Source organism: Achroia grisella, unplaced genomic scaffold, assembly GCF_030625045.1.
Source record: "Achroia grisella isolate CSIRO2021 unplaced genomic scaffold, CSIRO_AGI_Agris_v1 utg592, whole genome shotgun sequence".
NCBI lineage: Eukaryota > Metazoa > Arthropoda > Insecta > Lepidoptera > Pyralidae > Achroia > Achroia grisella.
The window spans coordinates 153,141-174,198 of NW_026712955.1; the positions used below are offsets into that span (position 1 = coordinate 153,141).

Consider the following 21,058-nt stretch of genomic DNA (forward strand, 5'->3'; position numbering starts at 1 on the left):
ATAACTCAAACTTAGAGACTTATATATTACTAGATCAGGTATTAGAATTTGCTTATAATTAACCTGTAATAACTTTGTTTCAGACAATCCGGTGTGCGGTGTGAGCGCGCTAGTGATGTGACAGTGTTAACGTTTAGTAGTGATGTGATGTCGCGGTGGCAGTGAGTTAGTGAGTGAGTGAGTGAGTGAGCGCGGGTGCGGTGGCGGCGAGCGATGCAGTGAGCGGGGCCTGCGGGGCCCGGCGCCGGCGCCGACATGGCGGACGACAACACCATCATAGAGGGTACCGTTAAGTTCAGGGATGGGAAAAAGGTACGTAACCAATTAATGTGCTTACCAATTATTATTATTTGTAATGTTTATATTGGAAAATGGACTAACCAAGAAGAAACATAATAAATCTTTATTACGAGTAAAACTAAACTTAAGATAAGCACTTTTTGTTACTCCACTCGGTAGGCAGATTCAACAAACGGTACCAAGAAATTCGGCAATTGCTCTTTTAATCAATTTTATGTAACTTTACAGTTTTACGAATTTGTGCGTATACAATCACCAAATAAAATTCATAAGAGTTCATAGGTATATATTGAACATACAGCTAGTTATGTAAAGAAACAAGTTTCTTAACTCCGAAATAAGATAGCGACGGTATATTAAATAATTAATGACTGAAAAACAAATTAATTTTTATATAAAGCTTATCGTATTACAATCTGTATCTTTTCATATTTATCCAGCAATAGTTACTATACAATATTATCTATTATAATATTATCTAAATAGGTACTAAATCTAGCAATACATATATACCGATATATGAATGAACAATACAATATTGTAAATGTACAATATTAGAGCGTACTTTAATAAGTAGCTACACTTTTAGGGTTGCATATCTAATAGGTCCCAATGTAGAGCGAGTGGAGCGTTACATATTAACAACTAATAGGTAATGCTGTGCATTCATTACACCACACAGCTTCCAGCATACACGACTCAAATATAAGTGACCTGTTCTAATATAATGAGAGAATACATTATGAAATTATAAATCCTGCTTTACGTATCAAAATCGTCATAAAAAGCGCACCTCCGTTCACATTTATACTCAACTGGTCTGAAATATTAATTTCAGTGTAATAGTTAGTAGTACGTACATGTAAATAAAACGGGAACTAGTTGTTCAATGTCACAAGTTAATATAGTATATTCAGATACTATGAAACATTCTCGAGCATTCCAACTAAGGCACGCACCACATTTACCTTACCAAAGTAACGATATTTCATCAGATATTTTATTATAAATACACTTTTACGAAGATAAACTATATTGGATACATCAACAGTCTTATAAGGGAAGTCTGTGTTAAAATATTTCATACTAGTTATACCCGCTACTTCGTCCGCGTCCGCTACCTTGACCAAATAATGAAAACATATTTATCATATATAACCCAATAAAAGCCAAATAAAAAAGTTTCATCGTTCTAGCTTCTAAAATGACGATATTCATACAGAATTCCATACAACTCAATCAGCAACCTTAAAATAAGTTTCAAGTTTCTCGATTTAAAAATGACGATATTTCCATACAACCTTTCATCCCCCTTACAACCGTTTTTCATATTAAAAAGTCACCTATGTCCTTACTTAGGGTCTGGATTATCAGCTTACCAAAAGACAGAGTTACTTTCGCATATATCTACATAAAGATAGTCATAAGTAAGGATATTCATGCATATTATATGTATATACATGTTACATAAGTACAGAATCAAGGGCTTTAGAGTTTATTTTAAATTTGTAATTTAGTAATGTAGTTTTATCATATATATATATATATATGAAGATTTAAATTCCTATTATACTTACCTCCTACGTAATTAATGAATGTAGATTATTATTTCTATAAATACACATTAAAACAAACATAGAGATCGAGTATGTAACACATACTCCTACCTACGTACATAAGAGTAATAAACATGTAGTTACATGTTTAAAACATGTGCTGCCTAATTTAATATTCAAATATAATAATATTATTACATCTATAAAATATAGTCTTTAAAGCTGGATATTTAAATCTATTTTCAATAACAAACTGATAAGAAATTTATATTTACCATTTCTAAATTTCCCTATGATATAATTTTGCCTGAATATAACATGAAATGTTTGAATATTAATGTGGGTATAATATATGATATAAAAAATTCAGAACACCTGAAGGGTCAAAACGAGGGTTCGTAGTCGATGAAAGCATAGGCTTGTTATAAAGTCAAATAGAATGAATACCTACACTGAATTCTGTGGGACGGATCCGATCTGTGAGCGGACTGGTTGTTAGATCAATCCTGGGACAGAACAATTAAACCAAGCGGTAGGACGAGTCGATACTGTATTGTAGTGAAACCGGATCAAATTACTGAATGAAACACAATCCATTATTGTAGTGATCACAGATTCTATTCTTGCAAGATATTTATTATTACATAACACTACAGATTTCTTCCAACCAGGTATTATTTTGCGAAAGTCCATTTAATTATTTAATGGATTTGTATAACTTTGTTTAATTCCGCTATCATTAGCTTGTGTGTAACCACAAATGTTCAGTGCGGAATTATCGAAGCGTGTCCCAGTTTGGTCGCCGAACAGTCAACACTAGGCTTCCAAGCTATATCTGAACTCTATTCATTGCCTAATGATGCCTCGTTCAGAGGTGAAACAGGTGTCGCGATATGGGTGTAGTAATTGTTAACCAATAGAGGTCGTAACGCCTCCAGTAGCGGTGGTCAGGTTCATTAATTAAATATTTGTGTTACACACATGCTAATGGCAGAGGAATTAAACAAAATAATATAAATCAATTAAATAAAATTACACCACGTCTGTCTGACTGTATGAGTCAGTTACATCTGCTATCGTTAGATAGTATTGTTAGATTAATGAGTTATTAAAAATGGTGTCATAATATTTCGCACAAAACTGAAATATATAGTTAATATATAATATGCTAGTTGCTTTAATTATTTAATGTTAATTAACAATTAAGTTAGGTTAAATTAAGGTTAACCTTAATTGAAAACTGGCTATCCTCGGAATTTAGTGTATACGCTTAATGTATCTGATACCACCGAAATTTATTACTTTGTAATTCGTCAGCGCCATCTTTTGTCAAAAAGTAACACTGCGGTTCATATTGAGATAACTAGTATTAATCAAAATAGTCAACTGTTCGACAAAAGATAACAAATAGTGTTCATTTGGGTGATAATAATAATCTTTTCATAGTTTATGATGACCTTTGTTTCACGTATTATACTACTAAAATTACATCAACTTCAGTTCTAATAATGTTGCATATTTTGTCGTCGTTTCATTTAATTTTATTTATTCGTAACAATTTACATTGTTTTGAATTATTAGATTGAATTGTTTTACATAATATCATTACCTAGTATAAAACAAAGTCGCTGTCGCTGTCTGTCCGCCACTATGTATGCTTAAATCTTTATAACTACGCAACGGATTATGAAGCGGTTTTTTTAATAGATAGAGTGATTCAAGAGGAGGGTTTATATATATATAATACACACACCCGTGCGAAGCCGGGGCGAGTAACTAGTAATTTATAATAAAGACACTGAAAAATGCTAATTTGATAATATTTATTTCAATATATCCACTAGTTTCATAAAATCATTAAATGTATTAAATTCATTCCTGTATAATAAAATTTTGAAATCCATAGGCCATACATATTATAATATTACATATAAATGTGGATGGCTTTATGAGCAGAGAAAGACTGAAAAAGAGATGGATGGACTGTGTGAAAGATGGTATAGTAAAAAAGGGAGTGAATAAGGGATGACTGCGAAGAGGGATGAATGGGAGAGAAAAACATATTAAACCGGTTCTAATGAATGGGATATGGACGAAGCAGACGATGAGGCAACTTATCTGGACTGGTAGACTCTTCGTACACAAGGCTCAAATCTTTGATACTCTATGATCTTAGTCTCCAGGCGACTAGCGCCATATAAATCCATTGAGATTCGTACACGACGCGACTCATGTCTGTCTGGAGACTAAAATCGCAGAGTATCAAAGATTTAGCCTTGAGTACGAAGGGCCTTAATGTGAACTATCACCACCTCCAGTGTAGGTGACAGCTGACTCACTCTTTTTGATAGTTAGATATATAAATGCTTTATTCAACAATTACAAACACATATCATACATGAGATACATTCTATAAATAGAAATAAAGTTTACAAATTAAAAATGCGGGAATATAAATATAACAAATTAAAAAAAAATATATTTATTTTTCATTTAGTGGTTGTACATTTATTGGTGTGTATTCTGTCAGTACATTATATAGTACAATACTTGCATGTACTGATATGTTTGTGTTTTTGTCAACAGTGGAAGTCGCGGTGGTGCGTGATGCGCAAGCTGTCGCCGGTGGCAGGTGAGTTGGTACTCACTCACTAACTAATCATTATCAGGGTTGTCTACCGGCACCTATCAGTAATTATCAGTATCGGTTATTAATTTCAGATATCCAGAGCTAATTAAAACAGCGCTATATTTCGTACTTGTTTGATTGCTATCGCTAATACAACACTTTGTGATATCTTTTGTTATCTGTCAGATAACATATGTGCGCCTGTTTATATAGTTTATTGGAATAACGATTCTATAGGTTACATATTAGATCATATATTACTATGATAATTGTAATCAGCGCAATTTAAATTTCGTGGTACCTAAATAAATTAGAGATTGGCGTATGCTAATTGAGTTAATACAATGATAATGAACACAAAGAATATTTACCAAAACGTATTCAAACTAAATATTATAAATTATACAATTAAATTATATTATTTATTATACAGAATAATTTCACAATTCAGTTCTATTTTGAAAAGGATGTTTAAGTAAACATCCCACTAACTGATCATCATAAATACACAGGTACACGTCACAAAGCGCCTTCTGTGATAGTGGCGCCAAATAAAGCAGTGACTTTGTAATGGGTTGCTTTTTTAAGCAAATTAAACCCGCGACCAACGAGTAACATAGTGTGTTACACAGCTGCAACGCTGGTAATCTTGGCATCATCAATTGAAGGCCTCGATGGTCTACTCGTTTACCGCAAGGCCTTACTTCCGTTGGTCGCGGGATCGATTTCTCTCACGTACAGATTTATATTTATAAGTATGATTGTTTGTATCGGCCCCGGTGATGTTTATGTATTTACAAACAAAAAGTATTTATATCAGTTGTCCAGTGCTATACAAGCTCTGCTTAGCTTTGGACTAGATGGCGCTATGTGAGATATATCAAATATATCCTGAGAATATTATTATTGACGCAATGAGTGTGTGTACTGTATTGTCAACATGTCACAGACATGTGACGTAGTGTGACGTGTCTGACGTGGATGCTGTGACAGACACATTGATAATAAAGCTGCGAGTGTGATCATCGATACAATCGTGATTGATTCTTCCTGTTCACGGACGGTATCGTTATTGTCATAGATAGTGATCTGTGCACGCATATCAACAACACGCGTCCGCAGATAGTGCACGAGTATGACGAGAGATGACACTGATACTATAGATAATGTCAACATCTAATAAACTGTAGCTCTTGACCAATATTACAAAGAGAGAGAGAGAGAGAGCGAATGTTTATGTAAGTAAAGTGTATATGAAAATATATATGATACTTACATAAAAAAATGCATGTAGTGAATAACTGGTAATTTCAAATTACATACAGTTTTCTATAACTTCAGTTTTATGTACGTATACAAATAAATAATATTGAAATATCTTTAATTCCAAATTAACAGCTTTATATAGTAAGGCTCCAATTTCATTTTAGAAAATTAGATGAAGAAGTGAAAATTCAAAAATTCAAAATATCTTTATTCAGTAGATTGTAGGTCTATTACAGACTCTTGTGATATGTCATCAGAAAAAATCACATTCAATTCAATTCAAAATATTTCGATATTTCGAATTGAATTGAATGTGATTTTTTCTGGATGTTTTCTATATACATATTATGTATGTTTTTAAAAAATGAATTTAGTTTGGGACTAGATGGCGCTGTGTGAATTGTTCTGAGATATTATCATTATTATATATACGATATCGTTGTCTAGTGATAAGTGGCGGCACGCGGCTTTCGAGGGTGCGAGGGTGCGTGGGGCGAAACGGGGAAAGGGTGATCGGTACGCGGGGCACGTCTGCTCCCATGGGGACAGAACTCTCGTTACAGTACTGCACAGGTACCCTCGATATTGGACTCTTGTTTTGAATAAATCAATTCCTGGTGACATACGTATACATATATATATATTTATATATACGCAAGCAACTTATATCAATAAAAGGGGTACATAAATTATATAGTAGTAAGTGCAGTGTCAGTTATATTTTCATTATATTCATTATAATTCTGGTATAATATCAATATATCTGGTACAAGACCACTAAAACCAGAATTATAATGAAAATAAAAAAAGTACTAAGTAACGCTGCAGACGTTGTTTGGACATATAAATTAATATCGCTATGAAAAAGTAGGGGTTGGTGATAGAAGGGTCAAAATTTCGGGGTGTATGTATTTTTTAATGCCACATAATAAAAAAAAATATGTTGTGACGAAAATATTTAACAAAATTTTTTGGGATGAGTCACCTTTAACACTTATGGGTCAAAAAATTAGTTATAAACCTATTCTCAGACCTACTGAATATGCATATAAAATTTCATCAAAATCGGTTAAGTCGTTTCGGAGGAATATCAACCTAATAATAATATATAAAATTCTAGTTTAGCATTTTATATATTAGACTGCCTACTCGCCCCGGCTTCGCACGGGTGTACATATGTACATATATAAACCTTCCTTTCAGATCACTCTATCTATTAAACCGCTTCAAAATCCGTTGCGTAGTTTTAAAGTTTGAAGCACACCTAGGGACAGACAGACAGCGACAACGACTGTTTTATACTATGTAATATATTAGTGCCATTGACCGGTGTGGGTGGTAACTGGTAACACTTTGCAGTTCAGTCAATGCGACCACATACGCCACGCTGTTTATTCACCACGCTACCAACTGTTGCATGGTACGACTTGTATTTAATTATTACACCTATTAACAATATATTATTATTATTTAACGGCCTCGCTGCTCTAGTGGTTTAGCACGCCGCCTTACTAGCCGCGGGTTCGATTCCTTGCACGGCACAAACATTTGTATTCATGAATATGGTTGTTTGTATCGGTCTGGGTGTTTTATATGTATAATATGAATGTATTTACGAAAAAGAATATATATCTATGTATTTGTATCAGTTACCTATCAATAACACAAGCTGTAGCTTAACTTGGGACTAGATGGCGCTGTGTGGATTATACAGAGATATTATGATTACAATTTTTATTAATAAACCTAACAATTACATACATTAATACATTACAACACTTAGATACATATTAGATATTTACAATAAAAAATATTATTTTTAACATCATTACAATTATTATTACTTTATATTTATTTATAATTGAAATAATCATCCAGAGAGTAAACACAGTGTGCTAAAAGCCATTTGGTCAATTTATTTTTAAAATTATGTCCTGTCAATTATATCAAATCTGCGGGTAAACTGTTAAATATTTTGATGCCATGTAAAATACATTTTTTTTAAATAGTAACTCTATTAAATTTTGTTTCGTAAGTTTTTAAATAGTAAATCTTATTAGTTACTTTTGGGCAATATTAACAATTTTTATCTAGATGTAGTAACAACAAAATAAAACATATAGATAACATATTTGTGGGATAACAAGGTAAGCGTTGGTGGCATGCAAATGTGGATGTAACTAAGACGTTTGTTGGACAGCGTGTTTAGTGTGGGACGTCGGACGTCGGACGTCGGACGGTCAATGAGACAGTGACTTGTGTGGTGGCTGCCATCATTAATTACCAAGCGAGTGCAATCGCTAATTGAAACGGAAATTATACGGACCGCAACCACGCACCGCTGCTTTCCCGGGACCACCGACCACCGACCACCACGCGACCACGCCACCACGCTCCTAATGACCGCTCACCACCTATTATTTAAACATATTAATTGTACCGTTCACAGCATAAAGTTTGATGCACTCTGATAATTTGCATTTAAAATTATGTTTACGCCAATAACGGACTGGAGCGCATTTACTAGTGACGCGCGCGGCGCGGCATGCGAAATTTTTTTGGTAACTGTCCTTTTACATTTCGTTAATTTTAATAATTTTAATAATATATGCTGAACTTATAAAATACTCCGTTGAGTATTTTTTTTAATTCTGCATATATCGTCAATCGTTAGCTGTAAAGTGCAGTACAAGCGGTTGCTATCATTACATAGTACCAGCAACGATGCTGACTGAATAAAACTTTTCACTCTTAGCTTGCTTTTTGAGCTTATAATAAACGTAACATTTGGGCAGGTGGCAGGCAAATTAATGATTTATAACAGGGCTATATTGGGTTAAACATAAACAGCAGGGAGAGTCTGATATATTTCTTATACTATCGAAAAGTTTTCTATAACCGTATAAAAATCACTACTAGTTAAGACGAGTACGTAATAGAAGCAAATCTCCGAGTATATACAACATGACATCTGCAGCAGACGTTAAACTCGACGACGCTTCCAGTTAATGACAGATGCGGTGGTGGTAGGTGGTGAACTGGTGGCGCGGCGTGTGGTCTACCGGGTGTTAGTTCCGGCCGCGGGACAGTGTCGTCCGAGCGGCGCCGCGTGTCGCACCAACTATACTCGTATGCATTGTAGACTGCGAGCACATGTGCGACAATCAAACGGCGCCTTTACGAGCCACACTCCAAATCACATAAACCACTTCCTGACTGTAAATTGTAGAAATATACAAAACTGTAATGGAAAGTTTACAAAACACTCGCCGACTATGACTTAGTATATTGTGGTGCGGAACTGAATTAACGTAATGTATATAAATTAAATGTATGAAAATAAAATACATCCATATCCTTATAAAAACCATCTAAAATATTCCGAAGATATTTGGATGATTTTAGTATGGGAAGATATCGATATTAATCAGATTTACATTACAAGTTTATCCATTACAAACGAACAAAAAAAATATTAAAAGAATATTTCTTAATGTTTCTTAAAAAAAATTTTAAAAAATTTTTCGTTTGCATATCTGATGAGTAGTTTATATAAAGTTATCATAATTAAACAATCATGTCACGCATCTAAGACAATAACTAACTCAAATATTTCAAATTGTTGGAGTTGAATTTTAAAATTAAAACTTTAGAGTGGATTTTAATAATAATATTTAATTTTTGAGTACTTCCTGTAATGTTACCTACATTACAGGAAGTACTCAAAAATTAAACTGGAGATGCGAAATGAATGCCAAAAAAGGGTTGTATGGGGTTGAAAGGGGAGATGAAAGGTTTTATGAAAGTATTGCCATTTTTAAAGCTATAAGTTTGAAACTTATTTTTTAGACTATTACACGGACAAAGTCGCAAAAAACATATATTTACACTACATTCTGTTTGTATTGAATTCAAGCGGGGTCCTGGTAACAATGTATTACACAACTATAACGACATTCCGTGATAGCAAAAAAATGGTTCCACCAATCGCCAGGAATTCGAGGTGATACAATAAAACGTTCGCTTCAGTTCAACAGAAAGAAAATACAATATTTCTTGTAAGTCACATTATATCACTCACGGACCGATGGGCAGATACTGCAAATAGAAGGTGTTGCCGCGGAGAGAGCTGGGAATGTTCATTTTCTGTTGAAATGATCTTTGGAATCCCATATTTTATATAAAGGTCCCTATTTTCACATTACGATAACGGCACATACCACAGTCTATATAATGATTAACGTTCGCACATGAAAAAAGCTTTAACGCAAACGTTAGTAAAGTAAAATCGTTGCGTTAGAGCTTTTTTCGTCTGAAGCGCACCATTGTAGCTTTTATACATTTTTACATATAACTAGCTATCCCGGTAAATGTTGTTTTGCGATATAAATTAATAACGCTATAAAATATAGAGGTTGGTGATAGAAGGGTGAAAATTTAGGGTTGTATGTATTTTTAATGATGATAAATATGAATGTGGATGGATGTAAAGGGAGGTGACGCCCTAAGATAAGATGGATGGATTGTGTGACAGATGATATGAATAAAAGAAGAGTATGTTCAGATATGACGACCGATAGAGAGCAGTGGAAGAGAATGACATACTGCGCCGACCACAAATAATGGGATAAAGGCAAGGCAATGATGATGATAAAGAAATATAAATAAAAAAAATTGCCCAAAAATGAAAAAATAATGTTAGGGGTGGACAACCCTTATCACTTAAGGGTATGAAAAATAGATAGTAGCTGATTCTCAGACCTACTGAATATGCATATAAAATTTCATAAAAATCGATCAAGCCGTTTGGGATGAGTATGGTAACTAACATTATGACACGAGAATTTTATATATAAGATTATAAAACAACGAACTCGTCCTTCTCTCTTCTCTTCCGCTTGCTGTGCCCAATAAGGTCCATAATTGATCTGCTGATTGTAAACTTAACAACTACCTACTGTCACATTATGGAATGGAATGCAGAAATAAATAAACATACAAACGTACAAACGATCAAATAAATATACCAATGAATAAATAAATCATTTTGTTAAATATATTTCGGAAGGTAAACTAGCTGATGAATATTATTTTCATCATTCATTTGAGGGCTAAGATGACATCTCAATACTCCACTTTCACTGCCATACCTTTTAAACATTACATTGCACTGAATAAAATATTTTTCTTTCTTTCTTTCTTTCTTTCTTTCTTTCTTTCTATATATTACTAGCCGTTCCCGCGACTTCGTCCGCTTGAAATTTAACTTTATTTTTCTAATTTAATAGAATTTTTCTAAAATAAAAGTAGCTTAAGTTACTCCTTATAATATCAGCTACCTGCCAAAAAAGTCTCGTCAAAATCGGTCCAGCCATTTCGGAGATTAGCTGGAACAAACAGTCCGACAGACAGACAGACAAAAATTGTAAAAAATGTTATTTTGGTGTATGTAGCGTATTTATATTATGCATGCATGTAGTAAAACGCGGTTATTTCAATGTTACAAACAGACAATCCAATTATATATATATACATATGTATAGATGTAAACATCACAAAATGAATTTTGTATGCAACATCTGAAATGTTCAATATAAATTGATTCATGCATTATAGACTAGTCCATCAGTCACTAAAGCGAGGACAAGTTTCTCCATAAGTACAAAATAAATAGCAAAAAGAATCTGCGCTCGAGGATATATGTCAAAGGATACGGGATATGGAGAAGTGTAAGTATTTGTTTGCACGGCATGACTCAATCATTGCGAGGCAATCTGAGATGTGTAATGTATCGGAATGTACGCGTACGTATCGCGGGCTCGAGACGAATCTATCGCGGTGCCGCGCCAAAAGATCCATCACGAGCGGGCGCGGAGTGGGGCCGCGTCCTCGCCGACGCGACGCTACAAACGATTCCGCAATGCTTATTTTCGACTCCATAAAATACGAAGAATGTAACGCGATCACCGACTTGAAGCCCTCGCTTTTATTACTCACGATCGATAGGTTAAACGTTACCAGCTCCGAAGCACCCCCGCCACCGGCCCCCTCCACTTTAAAGTGCAATATGTTCAGGAATTCAACAAAGTTTTATTGCTACCTACTCTTTTTGTATAGCGACCGACTAGCTCTCCACTTTTGCTTTTTATTGTTTAGATGTGGTGTGTTTTGAGTGTACTACATTTATTTTGGACAGAATGTGTTACGTTCGTTATAAAATATCAGAATGACATAAGTAATATCAATTATCTGGTTCATAGACCAAGATCAATTAATGCAAATACATCATCAGAGTAAATTTTGAAGCGTACACGGGTTTCCTCATAAGATGGGGAAACTAGTCTACCGCGGTGGCTATACGGCATTATACTATAGTATTATTCAGAGTCTTTTTCTCTTGTATTTCGTGTGATGTTTCTTTGGCTGATTCTTTCAACATCCTAGGAATCCTAAGTACAAGTGTAATCTTATATCTCTCGCTACTACTACTACCTACTTCCAATGGCAATTTAAATCTCAATAGCGCAAGGTGCCGTGTATTCCGAATGTCCCAGTAGATAGTCCCGTAGACCGAAACCTACAAATGACCGACGTGTAACTTTGATATAGATTGCGTGCACCTGCAACTGTACCGGGACTCGAAGGCGCGGTGGGGAGGCGCCGCGACCAAGGCGTCGCTCTCCCTGCAGCAGTACCTCGGCTGCGAGAGCGGCTTCACCCTCGACAAGCACTCCAACACGCTGGCGCTCGTGTGCCGCGACCTGGTCGCCATACTCGCGTTCGAGACCAGAGAACGACTCATACAGTGGCAGGTGAGGCTTCTTAATGTAGCTGTGGAATTTATTCAAATTTTTTTTATACTACTATAGTGGCAAACAAGCATACGGCCCATGGTAACCCGTTGCCGTGGCCTAAAGACCGTTGAAATTTTTTTTAGTCGTCGTCAACATATTGTTCTTGACCATCTTCTTCAATCTTCATCTAGTAAACGTACCTACATAAGTGGAATAAAAATATCTGTTACTGTACTATACAATCACTGGGTGCTGGACAATTTAAGAGAACCCTTATAACTGGCTACTATGTAAGTGGTTTTTACAACTTTCATAAATATTAACTGAAAAGGACTATCAAATTGTTTACTCTAATATTATTTTTGATGCCAAATATAAATTGTATTTGAAATTCAGATTGCATCGAAATGGAGCAATCATTGATTTCATAACATAAATTTATTTAAAAAACAACCACTGTACAATGTCAATAAATATTTATCTTATGTTATAAACATTGTTATTGATGATTGCGACTTTCACTCATTTATTTCAACGGTCTGGTGGTAGCGCTAACAGTATACCCTGGCCGGGAACCGGTGGAGGATGTTAACATGATGATGAGGTCAGGTCAGTTAGCACGACGTGACAAATTTACTAGAAATTGTCCACGGTGGTTACCGGGGTAGATCACGTTATCCTAATGTGCTACATTGTTACCAATGGGATCACTAATTCCGCAATTACTAACAATTCCCTTACCCGCTGCTACAATTAATAAGAAAAATATTTTTTATTTACTTGGAATATGCAAACAAGCTGACCGCCCACCTGATGGTGAATGGTAACACAGCACTACAGAGATGACGTTATCATATGATATCCGTGATTCCTATGCCATAGAACTAAATGATATCTTAGTTACCTCTCATCCTGTAATTTCACTGCCTAATCAAGCTGAAGTCTTCAGTACATGCACAGACGTCTTTCTACCTTTGGTGATTCGTTCAGTTTCATACGACACCCATGATACCCATGCGTTGCCATACCATAGAACTAAGTTAATAAGTTAAGTGTTATACCTCTCATCCTCCTCTCATCCATTGCGTAATGAGGCTGCAGCGAGGTACACATGCAGACGACTTTCTACAGTCTACCTAATGGTAAGTAATTTTGTAATATTGTTGTTCGGTGACTTTAAATTGAGTGACGATGCAGGTAAAAGTAAGCGGTCACCTGGGTGAACCTCGCCACTACCTGGTGCTGGTGGGAGGTGGTGGCAGCGGTGGCGGGAAGCGGCTGCCGGCCGGTCCGGCGCGACTCCACCTGCACGAGCGGCGGTTCGCGCTCACTGCTGGAGTACCGCCGCGGTTACTTGGCATCTGGGAGCTGGCGCATCTCAGGTATCCATACAAATAAATAAGATTACAGTGTCTGTGTGTAATTTCAGATTAACAGCTTTTTACTAAACGCATGTGAAAATATATATGTTACATCAAAAATTATTTAAAAAATGTTTGTGTTTATCTGTTCTTGATAATATCTGTAATCTTGATAAAATCTGATGGGAGTCGCACTCAGTTATAAGGAGCAACAGGCTAATTTTGTTCTAGAAATATTATTCAATTTAAAAAAAAAAGAAGTGATATCAAACCCATTACCATGGAAGTAAAGAGCTTCACTAAACCGTTAGACCATCGAGGTCATTAAATTATTTGTGTTTATTTATTCCTATCTTTCTGCTATGATATATAAAATACTTTTTATATAGGCGATATGGCGTGGTGGAGGGTCGCTTTTGCTTTGAGGGAGGCTCCCACTGCGGGAAAGGTGAAGGGTTGCATGTACTGATCACAGATCAGGCGCGACAGTTGGCTCAGGACTTCAACCTGGCATCACAGGGACGCTTGTCGCCTAAAAGAAGACCTTTAATTACGAAAAAAAGTGAAGGTATATTGATCAATAAGAAGATCTATTAATAAGTATATAGCTTTTCGGACTACTCTAATTCTGTTGGCCGCAGCTGACCTTTACAGCTTCACCGGATGATAGGGGGCGAGTGCAGATGGCACTCTAAATGAACGGAAGGACTTATGGAGCGGCTGAGGTCTAACTTCCGCCTGACGGATACGACTTTAGTCTGAGGGCACCGCTAGGGGTAGGTACTTTGACAACTCAGACCGTCGTAATTTCGATCCCCGTTTGAATTGGACGGGGGATCGATCGGAGGGGGAGGTGAATAGCTGGACCCGGCACCTGTTAGTGGCGGAGAGTATTGTCACACTGGTACTTATTAAGTTTGAGAGCATCGTGGCTACTACTCAGAATAATAGTTCGTGAATTCAAATCTGGCCAACACCAATTAATATTTTGTCAAATGTGTCAAATTATATTTCTTTCTCACTTACTGAATGGAGGAAACCCAGACATCGTTCCAAAAAAATATTCCGGAGATGTCGCGGTCGGTAGGTTCGCTCCCTGCCACGTTGGATTCAAATTATACCGACCAAATAGTATCCACCCTATCTGAGATGTTTTCTTAAAGTTTCGTTCAGTAAGAAAATTCTACAGAGTTTTATAAAACAATATAAAAAGGGTAACTAAAATTGGTTAAGTCATTCTTCAGTTAAGGTTATGCTTTTGCCAAATACAATAGTTCCTGGTTAATTAATTGTATGTATATATTATAAATTGTATTCTTTTTAGGTGCAGAAAGTCCTAAATCACATAAAACTTATCGGCCTGATACAAGACTCTCAGAGTTGCAAACTGTAGATCATTCTATACAGTCATTTGACCGCCTTTATGAGGACCCGTGTGTAGGAGAAGAGGCGGGAGCAATATCTCCATATTGGCCATCCGCAGAAAGAACACATTTCCAGGATATGGGATTGGGTGATACTGCATCTGTGAACGAGGCGGTGGAGGGTACTGATACAACCCAATGGAATATGGCCGGGAATGTCACGTTGGAGCGCTGCATGAGTTGCATCTCGAAACTAGGTGCCTTGTCAAGGTCATCTACTGCGGCGCTCACGCCCGGCGCTAAACATTTTACCCCCTCGTGGACTATGGAAGCAGTAAACGAAACTCCGCTTGTGGATTCTGTTACTGCTGAAAACCTACGAAGTTGTGATGAACACTCTAATATAAGTAATAAGACTGAGGAATTATGTCATTGTGATGTACCCCCCCATAGACCTCCGAAACCTACTAGATTAGATCTCAATCTCAATAAGAAACCGCCAAAGCCTCTACCCGTACAAACTTGTAGTTGCTCACATGTTGTTTGTGTGGAAGAAAATAAAACTTCTAAAGTAGGACCCTATGAAAATTATGATGTGCCAAAAGTTCCATCAGCAGAGGTAAGAATTCCATATAAATAATTTTGGCTCTTAAAATATTTAGGATATAATCTGATATTTTTAATTTAATTCAATAATTTGTCTATTCTATTAAGCAATTTCCGTACACATAAATTAAAAATTCGTATTAATTTGTTCAGTTAAAGTTAGTTTTAAACATGAATACCACTGATATTAGATTTGTTATAATATATTTTGTCTAGTTTTTTTTATTTTGTCTTGAAACACATAATTTATGGATATATGTATGCCCATTAGGTTGAAGGAGAATACTACGACACTCCAAAGAGACTAAAAGAGTGTTTAAATAGTGACCTTTTCAAAATAACAAAAAACTCTACTACGAACACATTAATACTAAAAAAACCTTGTGGCTGTTTACTAAAATTTGGAAAGAGGCCTAAAGAGCCTACTATTATAGATACAGATGAAACGTTGCAACCCGCTTCTAACTGTGCTTGTCAAAGGGTATCTGATTGGGCTAACAATTGGATCAAGCTTCCTTACTGTAGAAAAAATACAACATCAACAGATGACTTAGCTCCAAATAAAGAAAATTTAAGACCACATCTTGCCGATCGCAGTGCACTCTACGCAACAATTGATCTTTCACGCAAAACAAAAAGAAAATTAAGGCCTAGTATCTCTCATGACGAAATTACATCAGAATATCATATTAAAAATACTGATTTACGGAGAATAGAAATCGACGATGGTCCACTAGCCAATTATGAGAATTTAAGTTTCGCTTTATCTTTAGAACATTATGAAAATGCCAAAGATCTTTTAAGAAAAGCTGGCGTCACGCAATCTGAATTAAATGCCATTACTACAAATTTAAAGCCGATCAATAACCAAATGGTAAGAGGCAAAAATGTTTGCACAAAGTGCGGTCATCTTCAAATAAAACGCGATAATAACGATAATCGCGAAGCTAATAACGCTAGTGTAAGTGACGATTACCTAATGATGGAGCCCAATACGATAGACGGTAAAAAATCTGAACAAAATAAACGTTTGCCTGCCGGGTACACTCCGATGTCACCGATCGGAGGCTTCGCTTTCCACACGTTGAAACATCCTTCAAAAAGTCCCATCAACAGATTACTGGAAGAAAAATCTGCCAGCAACCCGACGCTTTGGGGATCGGAAGAGGATCGACCGACGAGTTCCGAGGGTCCCAACGGAACGGTGGTGCGGATATCTGTGGAACGCGTCGATAAAATAGAATACAGAAAACGCTCGAGCTCCGCAGATTCTTCGCGATTCCTCGAAGACGTGAAAGAGTTCGAGGGGAGCGTCGGGAGTCACGGATCTACGTCTTCGATAGAAACGCTACGAAATATTGCGCTCGAGACCGATCGGGCTTCGACGTCGTGCGATTGCGCGGCCGACAACAAACATTCGGACGCGGACAGCTCGGAGGCGTCGAAAGGTCGCGGACGAGGAGCGGCGCTCGCTAAACGCTCGTCGTCGGTCCCCGGAAAGGCGGGGGGTAATCGGGATTCGTCGAGTTCGAACGACTCCGGCGTGTCGAGTTGCTCGCTGCGTCCGGGAGCCGAACTGGCGGACTTCGAGCTGCCGCTGACGACGGCGGCCACGCGGCGCCACTACCGCAGCGCGCGGCGCGCGGCCGGCGCGCGGCTCGCCTCGCCGCCGCGCCGCTCCAAGTCCACCGACCCGCCGCGCCCGGACGGCGTGCAGTCGCTCCGGATACCGGCTAAATCTTCTTCCGCGGAAGCGGAAGTGCCCGTGTTACCTGTAAAGCAACTGAGAGGTATGTTACATGTATCCACTGTCACTTGTACTATATGACAAATAAAAATTAAAGTAAAATTAATTATTTTCATTTTGAAATATCTTGCATTAATATAGGTAATTAAAAATGAAATATATAACTAAAACTTTTACAGTATGTGAATATATTTTTTTCGTTATATTATCTTACACGTCATTTTATGGACGACAATATTATGTACCACTTTAACGATGAATACTTTTTCGTAGGCGTGGTGGACACTCACAGTACATCGAGCGGCACCTCCGACATGTCGGACTATATCGAGACGCTCTCCATCTGCTCCTCACACTCATCCACCGATACGCCCATCACAATGCGGTGAGAATGGTTATTTTTATTATCTTACAAGACCTGTTTAATTATTTCAATCATCTAACATAGCAATCAAGCCAGCGATCCATTTGAGCGCTGACCGTTGCATACACGAACGACAAAATGGAAATTACGTCATACATAAAAGAAATATCTCCTTTAAAAATTACACAGACTATCTCCAAGATTACATCGAAAATATCGCTTCTAATATCCCCCAATTTTTGTCCATAACACATTTAGATAGGGAATTTTGAAAAAGGGCGATCACAATAGATCTCGGTAGATCGCAGAGCTGCAGGTCTAAAGTACAAGGGAATAGCCCAAATTCTTCAATACAACCTATGCGTTGCCATTCCGGAGATTATGACTATGCGAACTCTGGAGTAGTCTAAGAGAACTCAGAATGTATAATCAGTCCTCTGTTGTTATATACATATATATTTTTAATGGACGATAATGAAATGGTGCACTCGCCTGTACTAACGGTTTACACTGCCGTGGTCTGGTCTACACTGCATGAGGTCAGGTCAGTTAGCTCATCTTGACAAATTCACTCGGAATTTATCACGATGGTTTCCAGGTTGTCGCGTGCAATATTACATGTCAACTTGACATGGTACATTGTCTATCGCGACTCCCCCGCGGAGTGTTGACGTAGCAGCTGTGGTGTTCACGAGTATGACGTGTGGTTTGGTGCAGGGTGGTGCGGCAGACGACCAGCACGCTGCGGCCGCGCTCCGGCAAGGAGTACCACAGCCTGCACGCGCGCCGCGCGCCCCCCGCCCCGCCCGCGCCCCCCGCCGCGCCCCACACCTAGTCTATGCCGGACCAAACACTAGCCCCAAGACTCCAGACTCCAACCGTCATCCTTCTACGCGAATACGGATGACCAGTGTCAGTCAGTTTTTCTTCATAAAAACAGAGATCGTGTAGCAGGCTGGTCCTACTATGGAAAGAAAACTTTTATATAATGAGATTATTGATATCTAGTCAGACTCGAGTCGTGTCGTTCTCGAGATTTTTGTCTTAATCGCTCTACATGGCCCTAAAATGTAAACGTCTCGTTTCCCGCCGTTTTCGGCGAGAGAACGAGACGGTCGACGTCAGCCATCGTTTCTCCCTATTAGCTGTGATCCGTCCACGAGTACACCCGACGTCGCGAGCGGCGCGAGACCCCGCGCCGTGTATCCGACATATTGTCTGTATATTTTTTAAACACTTCTCACTCGACCGTCGTTGATTTATTTATTTTAAAACGTCGAAGTTTGTATAAAATGTATATGAATTTTTACTATTTTCTAACTAATTGTAGACATTTACGAGGTATTTGTACGATACTGTCCGTATTTTGAGCGGACGTGCCAGCGACGAGTGAACTCAATAGTATTGAACGGAATCGAATTGTGTACCTCTTATTAGATGAATATAGGAACTAAACGAATTATATGACAGGTGAAATAAAAAGATAACAATCTGTATTGCTGCTAGCCTAAGATTCAGCCAAATGATGCATTTACTTCTAGTCTTCTGATGGTTTAGTCGATTTCAAAAAAAGCATTTCGTATAATCAAATATATATAAAATAAATCAAGGGGTTTACTGTGAAATTGCAAAGCCGAATGTCGGAATCCAAACAAATGCTAGTCGGTGGTTTGTATTCGTTTGAATTGGAAATGTAAAATTACTAGAATTATTAGAATATAAATTACTAGAATTATGTTCATTCTTCTAGTGAGGAGACAGCTTTCCGAATGAGCGGTAGATAAAAAGAATGATAACTATTCAAAAGAGCTTAAGTTAAGTTTATTTGAACAAATGATTTTCTATTCTATTCTATTTTATACTAACTGTTCCCGTGACTACGTCCGCGTGGAATTTAACTTTATTTTTCTAAAATAAAAGTAGCCTAAAATACTTCTTATTTTCTCAGCTACCTGTCAAAAATGGTCCAGTCAAAATGGGTCCAGCCATTTCAAATATTAGCCGGAAAAAACAGACAGAAAGACAAAAATTGTAAAAAATGTTATTTTGGTGTAAAAAACGGTTATTTCAATATTACAAACAGACACTCCAATTTTATTTACATGTATAGATTACCTTATACGCTTTGTCGATCTCAAACTATCAGTCTAGTCTAAATTATATGGAGTAGCACATATTAGTAAATATATTATAATGAAACACAATTATACGCTATTCCAAACAACATGCATTCGATCGGGCATGGTAAAACCTGGTATCTATCAAAAAAATAAACTTTTGCCTTAACATTGGATTGCAAATTACAGTAGACCCATGTCATAAAAGTATTAAAGCAAATAATTGTCTGAAAATCATAAATAAATATTTACAATTAATTAAAAATACAGCTCGACAGAACGGCGTGTGAATCTGCATCTCAGATATATTGTTTATAATTTGAATAATTATAGTCAAAGTAATTATAATTTTGAAGTTTTCTCTCCTTCCGTGGTGTAATAGTGAATACATCGGCCTGGAGAGATTGGAGGTGCAGGTTCAAACCTCGTTGGATAGTACTGTACGTAATATAAATTTCAACATAATATTTATTTACAAATAATTTATCTAAATTTGTATAGTATATGTGTGTATAGTATTATGATTTGTAAAGTTATAGTTAAATTTGGAGCAGGTACTTATAATTATTTCTTGATAAAACTTTAGAGAATACAATATTTATTTGCTCGGGATGCAAAGTTAATTTATGATGTTACCTTAAAATGTAGTAACGAGTAACGTAACTCTTGCTTAAAAATATATTTTATTCTATAGGAATCTTATCGTTCGTTGATTATATCATTTATATTTTATATTGTATAATTATCCTTATTACTGCAATAAAAATAATATTTAACATAAAAGTGATAATTTAAGTACTATTTTAAGGTCAGATAAATATAATTCCATTACTCGTAACGTGTACATATAAAAATGTGAAGGATGTAAATTTTTATTAATATTATATTATACATATAAAATGAATGAATGAATGAATGGAATGTATCGTGTACAACGACTCTGTCTCCACTTTG

The 21,058-nt window shown here is 36.6% G+C and overlaps 1 protein-coding gene across 1 annotated transcript; it reads left to right on the forward strand.

The window, feature by feature from the left end:
- Window positions 1-182: 182 nt before the first annotated feature.
- LOC131848789 (uncharacterized) lies at window positions 183-18,822 on the forward strand. The gene is made up of 9 exons (XM_059198726.1): window positions 183-312; window positions 4,443-4,488; window positions 12,361-12,563; window positions 13,743-13,927; window positions 14,296-14,474; window positions 15,231-15,889; window positions 16,148-17,666; window positions 17,897-18,008; window positions 18,705-18,822. Exons 1-9 carry the CDS (start codon window positions 256-258, stop codon window positions 18,820-18,822), a joined length of 3,078 nt encoding a protein of 1,025 aa, XP_059054709.1. The 5' UTR covers window positions 183-255.
- The last annotated feature ends 2,236 nt before the right edge of the window (window positions 18,823-21,058 follow it).

Coding starts and splice junctions, on each gene's coding strand:
- LOC131848789 (XM_059198726.1), top strand. CDS start 256: ATGGCGGACGACAACACCATCATAGAGGGTACCGTTAAGTTCAGGGAT. Junction 12,564..13,742: donor AACGACTCATACAGTGGCAG/GTGAGGCTTCTT, acceptor GTGACGATGCAG/GTAAAAGTAAGCGGTCACCT. Junction 13,928..14,295: donor TGGGAGCTGGCGCATCTCAG/GTATCCATACAA, acceptor CTTTTTATATAG/GCGATATGGCGTGGTGGAGG.